General features: G+C 47.2%; 1 protein-coding gene across 1 annotated transcript; it reads left to right on the forward strand.

The window, feature by feature from the left end:
• The first annotated feature begins 13,261 nt into the window (after nucleotides 1–13,261).
• On the forward strand, nucleotides 13,262–15,926 carry IL20 (interleukin 20). Its single transcript, XM_004470097.3, has 5 exons — nucleotides 13,262–13,420; nucleotides 13,718–13,783; nucleotides 13,897–14,049; nucleotides 14,776–14,850; nucleotides 15,849–15,926. The coding sequence occupies exons 1-5, from the start codon at nucleotides 13,262–13,264 to the stop codon at nucleotides 15,924–15,926; spliced, it is 531 nt and encodes a 176-aa protein (XP_004470154.3).

Genomic DNA, 15,926 nt, shown 5'->3' on the forward strand with positions numbered 1-15,926 from the left:
GGGAATGTCTTCTAATTCAAGAGGGTCAAAGAACCATAAATAGAAATACTAGAAATAAAAGGGGCCTTGATGAACATAAATAGATGGGGAAACCAAGGCTTTGAGAAGGATAAGAATTGACCCAGGGTTCCAAAGCAAGTAAGTGTCAGAAAAGGGTTCCAAACTGGGGTTCTCCATCCAGCACCCTCTCTTCCACACGATGATCAAGAAGACAGAACTTTTAGGGCCTCTGACCAACCCACTCCTTCTCAACGTCCCTCCATTTCTAATCTCTTCCCTTTTTCTGTGCCTGTCTTCTTTCTCTGTCTCTCTCAAATTATTTGTCTCTCTCTGTCATTTTTTTCTTATTGCTCCCAGCCTAGGTCCCTCTTCTCTAACTCTAATCTTTCTTCCATGGATGTGAGTGGAAGAAGGTCAAAATGGGCACCAACTCCTAGATGGACACACCTCAGATAGTTTAGAGCAAAAATACTTTCCTTTGATAATGACAATGCCAGCGACATTTTTTGAGCATCTGCCATGTGCTGGGTGCATTATCCTGGCTCAATATCTATACTGTGACTGGCTGGCCAAAGCAACTTTTCTTTATTCCTCCCTGAGGAAGAGATTTCACAGATCATGTTTTAGTGGACAGAGAGTGACCTCTGAAGTCAGACAGACCTGGGTGACTGGGAGCAGGTCACTCAATGACTCTGCGACTCAGTTCCCTCTTCTGTGAAATGGAGGTACTGAGACCCGCTAGGAGGGGCTGCCGTGGGCACCAAGTGAGCTAAAGGGTCTTCAGTGACCCAGCAGGGTGTGGTATAAAGTACGCCAACCTCGGAGCCAGTTCTGGTTCTCAGGCTGATGGGCACAGAGAGGTTAAGTAACTTACCCGAGGTCTCACAGCTTGTGGGCAGCAGAGCCAGGCTTCCAGGACAGGCAGGCTGGTTGCTGAATGAAGAGTAATGTCAACAGGGATGCGCTATGTGCCAGCCACCGAGGGGAGACCTCAACTTACGTATTCTCCTTTCCTCCTCGTTTTAATCCTTGGAGGTAAAGATGATCGAGGATCCTGGTTATACAGATGAAGCCGTTGCAAGCACAGATGGCTAGTGATTGAGTTGGGATTCAAACTCAGGTGTCCTACCCCAAAGCCTCTGCCCTTAATTATGGTGGTGCAGGGCCTTGCATATCTTACACGAGTGCTGCGCGACCCCAAAGAGAGGGTGCTGTGCTCCATAATGAGCCCCACCTGCGTGAAAGAAGCATTATTATCCTCAGTAGTAGTGCCCGGTAGAGGAGAAAGAGGATGTCCTGTTGAAGGCGAGGAGCTCTCTCCTTCTGAACTTGGGCGTCATTTTAACTACAACTCTCCTGTACGACTTGCCTGTTTACTCGACTTGTCTCCATGGCCTTGCTCTCCTTCCAGCCTTGAGGGGGCTCTGGCATAGGCTTGCAATCTTGTTTTTGTTTTTGCTTTTTCTCAGAGCTGGTGTTAATAAATATCTGCTAGGGAACCAAGTATAAACTTCTCTCCTAAGTCATCCCTCAGAGTCCCCTATCGGTCCTAGTAGGCACCACCGAGAAATCTAGGGTGCCCCTTCAACTGCAAAGGTGGGGAGAACCCATGCCATGTGCCAGGACCACTGGGTTTCTCATCCCCAAGTGAACAGGGAAGGTGTCTGATGCTCAGAGAGGTGGAGAGACTTGCCCAAAGCCACACAGCTGAGGGGTGATAGGACACAGCCTGGGCCGGGTCTTCCTGGCTCCATGGCACTTTCCCTTTGGAGCTGGGGGAGTTCACTTTGCTCTGGCCCAGGTTACCATCCTGGGTGCTAGCAACGCAGATAGTTAAACTTGATGCCCCGGGAAGCGGACTTGGCCCAGTGGTTAGGGTGTCCGTCTACCACACAGGAGGTCCGCGGTTCAAACCCCGGGCCTCCTTGACCCGTGTGTAGCTGGCCCATGCACAATGCTGATGTGCACAAGGAGTGCTGTGCCACGCAGGGGTGTCCCCCGCGTAGGGGAGCCCCACGCGCAAGGAGTGCGCCCCGTAAGGAGAGCCGCCCAGTGCGAAAGAAAGTGCAGCCTGCCCAGGAAAGCCGCCGCACACACGGAGAGCTGACACAGCAAGATGATGCAACAAAAAGAAGCACAGATTCCCATGCCGCTGACAACAACAGAAGCGGACAAAGAACAACACGCAGCAAATAGACACAGAGAACAGAAAACTGGGGTGGGGGGGAGGTGAGAGAAATAAATAAAGAAATAAATCTTTAAAAACAAAACAAACAAACAAAAAACCTGATGCCCCTACAGAGCCCTAGACTTACTAGCAAGTAGCCACAAGTTTATGGATCCACCCAGGGCAAAGAGTGCAGGCTGACTTTTGAAGGTGTCATGCAGTGTTCTTGGCCCTGACTGTCCCCAGCTGAGAGTCCTCCTGGGGGACACAAAATCCTCCCTCTATCTTCCAGAGCACGTGGCAGACAGCCACAAGGCTCAGGGCAGTTTTGACCCAGAAGTCTGACCCAGTGGATAAAAGGATAGACTTGTGGCAGAAATCCCCGTCCTGCCACTACGTGACCTTGGGCAATTTACCTCACCCAAGTCTCAGTTTCCTCATTTGCACAAATGAGGCAGATAGCTGCCTTGGGGGTGGGGGGAGGGGGGAGTCTTACCAGGATTCAATGAAGTGCGGCCCCTGGTGTGCAGTAGGTGCTGGCTAAATGCTACTATCTACTTTAGTGATCCTCAAACTTTTCATATCTCATTTTCTATAAAACACAGCTCTTTTGGGAGGGTCTGCCTCTTAGGATTTTTAGCCAGCACGTGAGACAGGGCAAAGGGCACTAGCCCATGCCAGGAAGGCCAGCTGGACTTTGCTCCCAGCCCACGTCTCTGGGCAGCTCTGCCGCGACCGAGATGCGGGTGCCCGCCGGGCTCCAGCCAGCCTCTTCTGCTCTGCCTGCTGTGGGGTCCCTCTCCGTGGGCTCACCCGGTGCTCCATCCGTCCTCTGCAGCACTCATCACACCCAAGGGCTCTGTCGTGGGCGATCCTGCCCTCGCTCAGCCCGCGTCCTCACTCCCAGCGCTGCCCCGGCCCACTCCCTCTGCCGGCCAGAAGGCAGCCGTTACCGAAGGCCTGAGTGTGGGTGGCGGAGCAGATGGGTGTTTCACAGGCTGGGACAGCACGTCGCGTGTGGCCAAGGACTAGGGGAGGATACATTCTCTGAAAGTTATCAGGAGCGCTAACAATCTAGAGAGGATCATAGAGCACAGTTGCCTCAGTCTCACCCCTCTACCACAGAACCATCAGTAAAAATTCGAGTGTAGTGAAAGAGCCTTCTTCAGCAGACTTGAGGCTTGACTGCACTGGGGCCCCTGGATGGGCAATCACAGACCTAGGAGAGGAGACAGAACCAGTTTTGTTTTTTTAAAAATTAGGATGTGGCAGTTAATATATATATATATATTTAAGATTTATCTTATTTATTTATTTCTACTCACCCCTTGTTGTTTGCACTTGCTGTTCATCTACCTTGTTTCTTTAGGAGGCACTGGGTACTGAGCCTGGAACCTCCGATGTCAGAGAGAGGCGCCTAATTGCTTGAGCCACCTCCATTCCCTGCTTTGTTGTATCTCTCATTAAGTTTTTCTTGCGCCTCTTGTCACGTCATCTTGTTGCATCAACTTGTTCTGCCTGCCTGTTGCATCAGCTCGCTGTCTTGCTCATCTTCTTTAGGAGGTACTGGGAACCTCTGTGCCCTGCTTTGTTGCGTCTCTCATTATGTTTTTCCTTCTTGTGTCTCTTGTTGTATCAGCTTGCTGTGCCTGCCCGTCGTGCCAGCTTGCTGTCTTCTTTAGGAGGCACTGAGAACTGAACCAGGGACCTTCCATATGGTAAGTGGGAGCCCACTCACTTGAGTCATATCTGCTGCCAAAATCAGCTTTCAGTAACAGGAGATACATTTGACTTGGCCCTCCTCTGAATTCCTCTGTATGGTCACTTTCCTAGATACTCTAAGGAGGTTTTGTGCCTCAGTTTCTTAATTTGGAAAGTGAAGAGAATAACAGTTCCTGTCTTATAAGGTTGCATGAGGTTTAATGAGTTAATGTTTTATGAGGTACTTTGTGCCTAGCATATAGTAAGTGCAACCAAAGAGCCTCTGTTCCCATGGTGGTGCCTTCCTCTCTCCACCCCCAGCCTAGGCCTAATTTCTCTAGCACCACTGCCTGACCCCCAGGACAGACAGGAGTCCTCTCCACCCTCCCACCCCCGTTTGTGTTCCTTGGGACCCAGAGTGGTTTTCCCCTGCTTGGCAAACCCGAGCTATCTCGGTGTCCATCTTCCCTCTTCAGAATCTGAAGGCACAGCTCCTTCGTGAACGGCTGCACTCAGGAAATTAACCTTTATCGAATGAGTGGGTGAACAGGCTGGAAGCGGTGGCTGCCTCGGGTGTGTAAGCAGCAGTCTCCTGAAGGAAGTCCGGAGCTTCGCCTTTGGTTTGAGAATTTCTCAGGCTTGCTGTTATCCTTCCTTTGGAACCTTTTTACCTCTTAGTCCATGTCTCTGGTTTCCAGCCCACAGCCTGGCGTTGGTTTCAGTCTTGCCCTTGATGGTGGCCTTACGGTCTTAACTCCACATCCCGAAGCCAGGAGGTCAGTGCCTCCCAGCCAGCGCGCGGGCTGGCCAGGGCTCTGGGGCACCTTGCTGGCGTGCGCCCCTGCTCCCCTCGACGGATCCAGTGCGCGGGCTATGGGTACACGGTCTGCTTTGTCAAGGCCACCAGCAGCAGTGCCTTCCCTCTTGGGCAGGGGATTCTCAGCTTTGTCAAGACAGCAGTCCTGTGGGTGGGAGAAAGAACTCAAGACATGCTGGTTTTTACCTCTTTTTTCTCGATTCCTCAACACTTCCCAATCAGCCCATCCACATGGCCAAGGGGAGCATGGTGCAACTCTAGATGAGATACCCCAGTGGTAATGCTGAGGCTGTCACACAGTGGCAATGGAATTGTGTCTTGGTGGCCAGGAATGGGGTCTCGTGTGAAAGCTGCTGATTATCAGTGAGCCCAGACTCCGTGCAGTGAACCTGCCAATAAAAGAGTGCTTTGAATTTAGTCAGGGAAACATATGGACCAGCAAATCTGTTGAGCTCTTTTGATGTCTGATGTTGATCTGGATTCTTGGAAATGGAAAGTTTCAGAGTTCAACTTCCTCAGAATCACATTCGCAGCTCGTTGCAGTCTGACCCCTTTTCAACCTTCTTCGGTAGCTGCCCTCCTTACCCCGTAAGCTCCCACGGGGCACTGTTTTTCAGCTACAGGTGGCAGGAGTGCTCTCTGGTCTCAGGAATTTTGTTCAAGCTTTTCCCGCTATAGGCAGTAAGGGTCCATCTGCCCTGCCACAGTTGTTTCTATGCCCAGAGCTCACAAAACTATTAGCCTTTCAAGGCCTTGCTCAAACCAGATTTTCTCCAAGACATCTCTTAGTCTCCAAGGTGCTCTCCTAGTTCCTCAGAAGGAATCTCCTCTCCCACCTCTCACCCCCAAATACCCACGATGGCTGCAGACTCTGAATTTTTCTAGGTATGTCTTGCTAACAATATCCCATCATGCCAGTAAATACCCTCATTCTTTTCAGACTGTGTATCACAATTAGGAAGGTATGGCCCATACCCAAGGGTCTTTGTGCATGCCAATTGCATAAGCATTCTTCTTTTTTTTTTTTAAAGATTATTTATTTATTTCTCTCCCCTTACCCCCCCCCCCACCCCGGTTGTCTGTTCTCTGTGTCTATTTGCTGCGTTTTCTTATTTGTCCGCTTCTGTTGTTGTCAGCGGCATGGGAATCTGTGTTTCTTTTTGTTGCATCATCTTGCTGCGTCAGCTCTCCGTGTGTGCAGCGCCATTTCTGGGCAGGCTGCACTTTTCTTTCACGCTGGGCGGCTCTCCTTCCAGGCGCACTCCTTGCGCATGGGGCTCCCGTATGCGGGGGACACCCCCGCGTGGCAGGGCACTCCTTGCGCGCATCAGCACTGCGCATGGGCCAGCTCCACACGGGTCAAGGAGGCCCGGGGTTTGAACCGAGGACCTCCCATGTGGTAGACGGACGCCCTAACCGCTGGGCCAAGTCCGCCACCCGGGTAAGCTTTCTTAACCCTTTGTTTACTGTGAGCCAGTGAAGCCAATGGAACGTACTCAGAATAATGTTTCTATATGCAAAAAAATATAAGACATAGGGTTACAAAAGGAAACCAATTACATTAATATGCAGCTTTCAAAATACAAAACTGACAAATAAGTGATATGTAATAAATGTGTTTCTTTAATAATGCTTTAATTAACAATAGTCTGCACATGTCTGATATTTCTGAGTAGTGATGAGTATAAATGATATTTTGAGATATCTGAAACAATGGGTAATGTAACACAAAATATCTTGATTTCTATCTGTGACAAAGTCGCAGGTACCGCTAATTCTATTGCGATTTGCATTTGTTGCCTATTCTCATAGTTGAAGAAAATGCTACATTTTGGTTAGAGTTTAGTGGGGAAAAAGATGTAATTTTTCCCCTCATTCACCTTGTACTGGATTAAGAGCCCCTACACTAGAAGGTCTGTCCCCCTCAGGGCCCTGAGGTCCCATGGGATCATGTCTTTCTTATCTTGGTATACTTGTGCCATCAAGCATGGCAGATTCTCCATCACTGTTTGTGGAATTAAACTGAAAAGGATGGACATTATCCCCATTCTCCTAGGTGAGGAAACTACATTAAGCAAAGGCCTTTTTGGCTTTTTGTTCCCAAACTCCGTGTCCGGAGGAGGATTTTCCCAGGGGCGCTCTCCTTTGCAGGTAGGGATCTGGAGCAGGTTCGGCTGGTTAAGCAGAGCATGATGGAAAAATGCAGCAAAGGGAAATGACATCACTCGGCTGTCACCTTTGAGGATGGGGAACTAAAAATGTACACTTCAGATAAAGTCAGCTGCTCTGCCCATCCTCACCCCGCCCTTGCCCTGGGAAGGGAGCCGGGGCTGCAGAGCTCCCCGCGCTGCCGACTGGGAGTGGGAAAGGCGTCTACCTGCTCACCTAGTGAGCTGAGCTTCTTCCTCCAGCACAGCACAGAGGCCCAGGTGCATCTTTGCAAAGTGATGCAACCGGGCTGGAAGCTCACATGTCAGCAACTGTGACGTGGGAGACAGGGAAAACCCTGAGCTGCAAACTCAGGACTTGCCATGGGAAAAAGGGAAGGGCTGGATTTTCTCCTCCGTTTCTAGAAAATTGCTTCCTGCCCCCAGGTAGCTTGGTTAGGAAGCTAAGTTTGCTTCATAAGAAGGGATTCTTCTTATCACCTACCCTCCACCCGCCCCCACCGCTCCCCGCCCCCAGCTTATCTTTACAATTACCGTGGCATTGATTAAATGCTGATCCCCGGTTTTGAAACCCCACCGTCTGGAGTTGGTTTTGATGTGCTCATGAAATGTACCCTCAGCTTCTCCACTCCAGCCTCATCCCCCATCCATTCCGTATACTTGCCACACATAATCACCACCAGGAAGTGGTTCAGCAATTCTTTTTTGAGCACTAACAATGTATTGGGCACTGTGCTGCCCTTGGAGATCCCGTGTACAGAATCAAGAAGATTGAGCTAAAAGGGATTTAAGACCAAAAAGATTATGCCAAGGAATATGACTTTGGACAGGGAGTCTACAAACCTAAATTATACCTCTAGCCTTAACACTTCACTGCAGGGGTTTGGGGAAATCACTTCCCTTCTCTGGGCCTCAGTTTCCTTATTTCTAAATAGTGGGAGAATAAATTAAACATTCTTTTTTAAATTTTTATTTTATTTATTCATTTAAAAAATATATTACATTAAAAAAATATGAGGTCCCCATTCATCCCCACCGCCCCCACCCCACCACTCCCCCCACAGTAACACTCTCCCCCATCATCATGACACATCCATTGCATCTGGTGAGTACATCTCTGGGCATCGCTGCACCCTATGGCCTGTGGTCCACATCATAGCCCACACTTTCCCACGTTCCATCCAGTGGGCCATGTGAGGACATACAATGTTTGGCAATTGTCCCTGCAGCACCACTCAGGACAACTCCAAGTCCCAAAAATGCTTCCACATCTCATCTCTTCCTCCCATTCCCCATACCCAGCAGCCACCATGGCCACTTTTTCCACACCAATGCCACATTTTCTCGATTATTAACCACAATAGTTCATGAATAGAATATCATTAAGTCCACTCTAATCCTTACTGTATTCCTCCTTCCTGTGGACCTTGGCTTGGTTGTGTCCATTCCACATCTATGCTTAGATTCCACATGGATACTGGATGCAATCCTCCTGCTTTCAGTTGTAGGCACTCTTGGCTCCATGGTGTGGTGGTTGACATTCTTCAACTCCATGTTAGCTGAGTGGGATAAGTCCAATAAATCAGAGTGTAGGAGTTGAAGTCTGTTGAGGCTCAGGGCCTGGCTATCATATTGTCAGTCCAGAGATTCAGATCCCCTAGATATATCTTAAATCCCAGCACCAACTACAATTCCAGTAAAGTAGCATGAAAGGCTTGTGAAAAGAGATCACATCTGAGTCCAGCTCCATCACGCGGAAACACCAGCTCCAAAGAAGGGCCAACTGACATGGCAGTGAACTCCATCTGCCATGACCATAGAACCTGTGGGTCTCTTTAGCCTTCAAAAGAACCAATACCTGGGGTTGTATCTACTTTATCTGTCTCTGAGACTCTGCTCAGGTGTGCACAAGGGCAATCCTTCTGACAACCTCCAGACTCTTTTTTTACAGACTCATAGCCATATAAACTCATTTGTCCTTTCCATTTCCCCCTTACTTTAGGTCAAACAGCATTTTTAACTCCTGTTATTATATGTAGACAGGGATATTCTGCTGGTCTGCGTTGAACCTTTAATTCAAGGTCATTTTCTAGTTACGTCATCAGCTGGTACTTAGTAGTGATCCCTCAGTGCCAGGGAGGCTCATCCCCGGGTGTCATGTCCCACGCTGGGGGGAAGGCATTGCATTTACATGCTGAGTTTGGCTTTGAGACTGGCCACATTTGAGTAACACAGAGGCTGTCAGGAGGGAACTCTTAGGCACAGTGCTGCTCTAGGCCTTGTTCTTATTTCAGGTGTATAGGCTCACAAGCATAGTCATTAGTATCAGGGGGTCAAATTAAACATTCTTAAATCCCTTTTAGCTCAATCTTCTTGATTCTGTACCTTGATATTTGCCTCTGGGGCAATAGAGAACCATGGAAGGCTCTTTCAGAGGTGGGGAGAGATGCAGTAAGAGCTGTGTACTAACCATGGGATCTCCAAGGGCAGCACAGTGCCCAACACATTGTTAGTGCTCAAAAAAGGATTGCTGAACCACTTCCTGTTGGTGACTATGTGTGGCAAGTATATGGAATGGATGGGGGATGAGGCTGGAGTGGAGAAGCTGAGGGTACATTTCATGAGCACATCAAAACCAACAGAAGTGGACAATGAAGAACACACAGCAAATAGACACAGAGAACAGACAACTGGGGCAGGAGGGAGGGGAGAGAAAGAAAATAAATAAATCTAAAAAAAAAAGTAAAATTGGATTGCTGGTGAATAACTAAATTTAATTAATCCTTGAAGGCAGGTTAAAACAAAGCAATTGAATTCTTTTTGGTCATTGAAAGGGAATGGACTGGCATGGGTACAGACAATACAAGCCTAGATTTTCTGAAAGTCTTGATTTCAAGTGTTCTTTTCAGACCACATTCCCCAATTTTACTTTAATCTCACTTATGGATGACCATACAGAATTATTCTCTTAGCACCAGTGATGGAAAAACCAGCAGTTTAATTAGTTCAAGCGTAATTTAGATGAAATGTTTACTGGTATTTTCAGCATGTGTTGAGCATTATAATGAAAAGTCACGGTCTTCATTTTCAGGGAACTTTAGGAAGATATGGAAAGATATTAAAGAAGAATGTTTTGATCGAAAAGTTACAAGAACAAAGAATCATAGTCACATTGAATGTCAGAACTGGAAAGGACTTTATACATGATTTTCTCTATTGCTTTCATTTTCAGAAATTTGAAAACTAAATGCTAGGAAGATTAAATAATATTCCAAAGTCATTCTTTAAACTGTAGAACTCAAATATAGGACTTTGAAGTTTTTAGATATAGGGCAGGAAAAGGAATATATTGTACTCTTTAGCATCTTGATAGTTTTCAAAGGGCCATCTGTAATTCATCTCAGGTGCTTTGAATTTAATCTTGCCTGAAATTATGACCCTACAGGTTGAACTAATTCCTGGCCAGGAAAATCTTCCAGGGTCATTAGGAAGAAAAAACTCCGACCATTGAAACAGAGGGCAATCTTAGACATTCTCATGCGCTATAGATATATTTTTGTAATTACAAATCGGAGAAGGGAGGTATTGGTTTGGTCCAGAATAGAAAATGAATAGCGAAGATTGGGGTCCACTCTTGAGTGATGATGGAGAGAAAGAAGGGTGGTCCCTGGGCAGACTGCATGCCATTTGGTGGAAATAGCAACGCAAAGGAGAGACAGCCAGAAGGGAGCGTGCTTGCCTGGGCTTGGAGAGAAACCTGGGTAGGAGAGCTGCACTTGCAGGAGGGGGCAGAAGCACCTCCTGGGGGTCTCTTGCGGTCCTCTACTTCAGTGACCTCATCTGTCCTAACTATCAGTTTACCAAGGAGGGAGGTGCAGCCAGAACGAGGCACATCCTTTATTCACAGTTACAACCAATTATCCCCTCGGGCAAGTGCTCCTTGGGGAGGCAGGTGTTGGGTAATCCCGCCTGCAATTCAGCTGCCTTAGGATGTGAGGAAGTGCGATGCCACCAGAGAAATTCCACGGGAGTTCCAGTCCTCACCTGCTGGAACGGACTTCCTTCATTTTACATATATATAAGTAATTGGAAGCCTCTCCCCTTGAGACAGACTCCTAGAAGACCAGAAGCAGCAGCACCTCCTGAGCTCAGGTAAGAGATCTTTCTCTCTCCCTGATCTGCACATTCTGGAGGTCAGCACAGTCCTCCCAATCGAGTCCCGCAGGTGTGATCCGGCCATTCCCAGAGAAGCCCTTTCCATCAGGACGAAACCTCTTAGAGAACAAGGAATTGTCATGGTTTCCTTTGGGCTCCAGTACCTAGTGCAATATTCAGAACAATGGATGCTCAATAAATGCTGATGAATGGTTGAATTTAATATATATTTACTATATACCCTTGGTAACTGGGCCAGCTAACATCAATTTCTATTTAAAATTCATTGAGCACTCACTATGTACTGGGTGTATAAAGCAGACGTCATTTTATTTATGTGTCAAAATAAGTTTCTGGGGTAAGTTTAATTATCAGGATGTTTGGACTAAGGGAGCAAAACTCAGAGAGGTGAGTTGACTTGTCCAAGTAAATTTGGACACTCAGGATGTAGGGTGACCAACTTCTCTCCTTTTGCCTGGAACTGTTACAACTTTAAAACTTTCAAAGTCCCGTGTCCTGGGACCTTTCTCAGTCTGAAGCAAACTGGGATGGTCTGTGACGTACAGGGATGGGAGATGGTAGAGCAAGGTTTTGGACCTGTTTCTCTTGTCTCCAAGCCCAGAGTTCTTACTGATACTTTTGGGGTTCATTTGTTTATTCACCTGTCCTACCATTTGGTGGTATCTCAGCTGAACATGTGTGTAAAACCTGTCGAGCAAGTTGCCTGGCATATAGGGAGAATGCAATAAGTGGCAATGATTATCAGTGCTGTGTCCAAGCCATATTAGAGCCCGAGGCAAAAACAAAGATGTGTGCCCCTCTATACATGTGTTTATGAATTTTAGGCATGCTATTTTTTTCCAGAACATTAAATAGTTGAAAAAATATTGAAAAATTGTCAAGGAAGTAAATGAAAACTCACATTATTTTAAGTTTAAATATTTTATTTATTTCCGAGACAGAATTTATTATGATTTTATTTTCCTGGCTTTAAGGGAAGCAAACTCAGCAATATTTTCATAATTTATTTCTGGAAAAAAAATTAACCATTAAAATACACAAAAACATGTTATATAGGGATGCACATTTTCCTTTCCATCTCAAGTTCCAATCTGGCTTGTGGTGGCGCTGTCATATTTTGTGTTTAGAGTTTTGATATTTTGTTCATCGTGCATTTTTTCATTAATTTTTATATGGAATTGAAATATCATTTATCTTGATTGTTGAGTTTTTTGTACCCCTTTAATTTCAAGCCTCACTCACCTCACCCTAATCCCAGCCAATTATCATTTTATCTTAAAATTTAGCAGTTTAAGCTGCTCTCTGACTGAGCAGCATTTCCCCAAAAAGAAATAAGTTCCCTTACTGTTTCTCTTCTCTTTCTTTGAGGGGCCATTCACTTTGCCTCCAGCTTGAGTTGCAGGGCTAGGAAAGAGCACCCTCATGGACATGCCTGGCATGCCTGACTCCAGCTCTCCTTCAGAGGGCGCTGTGGAGCCCCAGATGCCTGGGGAGGAAGGAGGAGTGCTAGCTGGGATCAGGCTGATTGCCCATCAGGACTCGCCTTTCCCTGGTAATGAGATGGTTATGATATCACTGAGTTTCTGTGTGGCTTCGGGACTGAAATGAACACATTATCCCCAAATAAACAAACTGATCTCAGACAAATGTCAAATAGAGCTAAGCTCCCTGCCCTGGGGGTGGCTATAAAGGCACACAATTCTCCCCAAGTGTTTTTGGGGGTCCAGCCACAGTTTCTGGTGAGATTCTGTTTTCCCCAAGTTCCCTGTGGATCACAGGGGACCAGAAGGGTGAACAACATTGGCATTCTGGAAGGGATGGCTCTGTATGTCAATTCCTTAAAACAAGTTTTGACATTTCCCTTGAAATGTCATACTCTATCTACTGCAAGTGCCTGCTGCTCCACGCCTTGCCTGCTGGGCAATGACGGTAGGCCAGGATGGGGCAGCATGAAGAAGGCAGGACCTTGTGGCACCCTGAGCAAGCACCTGAAGTCTTCCCTTCACATGAGACACATGGTTTTGTCCTAGTAAGTTTGCCTTGTAAGGGCAAGCATGAAGGGTGTCACACCATTTGGAGCCAGATCAGGCTAAGTTTCCGAGAACGGACACCTGGGAGAGGTATGTCCCTGGTGACTCAACAGGCTTCTTAAGGTATGACAGGGGGAAATCAGTAAGCAATCCTCTTTCCTTGAATCCCTAGCCCCAGCAGTCTTCAGATTCCAGGCACAAGATGAAAGTCTCTGGTCTTCCCCTCTGCCTTCTCTCTGCTGTCTTTTATCTCTTCTGGACACCTTCTGCCAGCCTGAAGACACTCCATTTGGGAAGCTGTGTGATCACCACGAACCTTCAGGAGATACAGAATGGGTTTTCTGAGATACAGGCCAGTGTGGTATGTAAGGGAAGCACCCACTGCTCTTTACAGCAGCCTCTCTTGTTCCCTCTTTGTCGGTGTCTCTTCCCCTGGCAGCCCTGCCCGTGGGACCACCAAAAGAGGCAGGCTGGACACTCATCATTAGAAGGATGCCTTCCCTAGAAATACCTGTAATTCATAATTTAAAAGTATTTTGGGAAAAGGACACCTCCTACTCAGCCTTGCAGGGAGGGGATGAGAGGGCCATGTACTTGGTGTCTACACCCGTGGCAGAGGTCACCGACGCATCCTTTTTGCCTTGCTTCTTCTGTTTAGCAAGCCAGAGATGGAAACGTTGACATCAGAATCTTGAGGAAGACTGAGTCTTTGCAAGACATGAAGGTGTGTGTTTTGCCCGAAGGAGCTCTGGGTGGGAGGCGGGGCAGTGGCATCTCCATCACCCTGGGGCTTGTCCCTGCCCTCCACCTTCTGAAACGTGCTTGTCCTCTTTGTAGCCTACAGACCAGTGCTGCTTCCTCCGTCATTTACTGAGACTCTACCTAGACAGAGTATTCAAGAACTACCAGACCCCTGACCACCACACCCTCCGGAAGATCAGCACTCTCGCTAACTCCTTTCTTACCATCAAGAAGGAACTCCGGCTCTGTGTGAGTAAGAGATTTGGGTAACGGGATGCATCTCAGCAAGTAGCTTCAATGGCATCGGAACTGTGCCCTCTTTCCTACTCCCATTTAATGGATGGAAAAACTGAGTCCAAAAGTTCTGATAATCTGTCTTGAGCCCAGTGACTAGTCGGTTTTATTGACTTTTGGGTATATGTCCTATGCAAAAAGGACTTTGAAAGTCTAAAGAATTATAAAATGCTGAATATTTTGTATTACTGATAATTATTTATTACCTATGGAATTGTAGTTTTTCTATAAGTGAAGGATCCTACTGTGTGCTAGTGCATCCTGTGTCCAGAGCAGCCATTAGGCTCATAGGATCTGAATGGGACCTAGCAATCCAATTCTCCCTATCCATGTGAGGTCAGAAAAGCTCCAAGAGGGAGCTCCTGGATTACAGCTGGGGATAGAGGTGGAGAAGCCGCATGGGGCACAGTGAGGGTAGCTGACACCGAACATTTCAGCACTACTGGTTTCTAATAGGAAGCAATGCGCTCCATATTTGAGCCTAAAAACTTGGCTTCCTCTTCAAGCCAATGGTTAATTTAATGATCCCAAATGATGAGGTCCAAAAGGACTTTTCTATAGGAAAGGAGCATTTATAGTGAGGCAGGTAAAAGCGTGGAATTCCCACCGAATTCATGTCAATGGCAAAGGCAGAAAATCAGAACCTTTAATAAAACCTACCATTCTTTGTGTCCTTTTCAGCATGCCCACATGACATGCCATTGCGGGGAGGATGCAAAGGAGAAATTCAGCCAGATTCTGAGTCACTTCGAAGAGGTATATGCAATTTTGGCTTTGGTTGGGATGGGTGTGTTTGGAACTGAGGGCGCCCGTGGGATGGATATTCGTGCTGGTAGAAAGCCGGTAGCCCTCAGGTTAGTACCCTCTGAGGTCAAGTGGACCATCCTCTGCTTCTAACCCAGGAGGCATCCACCCAGGCTCTGGAAGGGGACTCACACTGGATTATGCCCTGGGAACTGAAAGGGAATGTCTGTCCTTCCATCAAGTCACTCCAGAGACATCTGAATCCTCAGCTGTACAAACTAGAAACAACACTTTTCCAAGGTTCACAGACTTCCGCATGCCTTCAGAAACACTCATGAATTCACACATGCCTGTTCCCCTCTGTTTCTCACCTCAATGCTTTTGCACATCTGCCGGGATGGGCTGGAGCCCACTTCGCTGACTAACTCCTACTCATCCTTCAGGAAGCCTAGGCAGCACCTCCAGGAAGGTGCTGGCCACCCCCCCACACACAGGCGGGTGCCTCCCCGTTGTCCTGTGGGGGCTCCATCACTCATTTCCACACTATGGTTTACTTGCCTGCCTTGGCCTGCCTCTCTCCCTCCACTGGGCGTCCCTTGTGGGTGTTGCCATTCAACACTGAATCCCCAGTCACCAACCCAATGATTGGCATAAAAATATTTCTTCAACTGAAGTCTGCACAGTAGACACCTATGCACAGACATGCTTTTTTTTAAAAAGATAAAACCTAATTATTTTGATCTCTGTGATTCAAGAAGCTTGAGCTGTGGTCCCAATTTGACTGCCCCCAGAGCCTCAGTTTCCCTATGTAAGTTCACAGTGGTAGACTGAATGACCCTCCTTCCTCCTGGAAAATCTTGGGTTTTTGAAACTCCTTTCAAGCTCTTCAGCATGTCATGGTCCAGAAGACACCACTTATAAGCCCATCAGACCTACCGAAAGAAGAGGATTAACATCCAAAGTAAATGTCATATATTATGAGTTGCTAACCACATGACTGTCTGTTTCAGCTTGAGCCTCAGGCAGCAGTGGTGAAGGCCTTGAGTGAACTAGACATTCTCCTGCGATGGATGGAGGAGACACCATAG

This window comes from Dasypus novemcinctus, chromosome 13 (genome assembly GCF_030445035.2).
Source record: "Dasypus novemcinctus isolate mDasNov1 chromosome 13, mDasNov1.1.hap2, whole genome shotgun sequence".
NCBI classification, from domain to species: domain Eukaryota; kingdom Metazoa; phylum Chordata; class Mammalia; order Cingulata; family Dasypodidae; genus Dasypus; species Dasypus novemcinctus.

Bases quoted from the DNA above. Each gene is read 5' to 3' on its own strand.
- IL20 (XM_004470097.3), top strand. From the start codon at position 13,262: ATGAAAGTCTCTGGTCTTCCCCTCTGCCTTCTCTCTGCTGTCTTTTAT. The intron at 14,050-14,775 runs GTGAGTAAGAGA...TGTCCTTTTCAG, and splicing joins AGAAGGAACTCCGGCTCTGT to CATGCCCACATGACATGCCA. The intron at 14,851-15,848 runs GTATATGCAATT...TGTCTGTTTCAG, and splicing joins TTCTGAGTCACTTCGAAGAG to CTTGAGCCTCAGGCAGCAGT.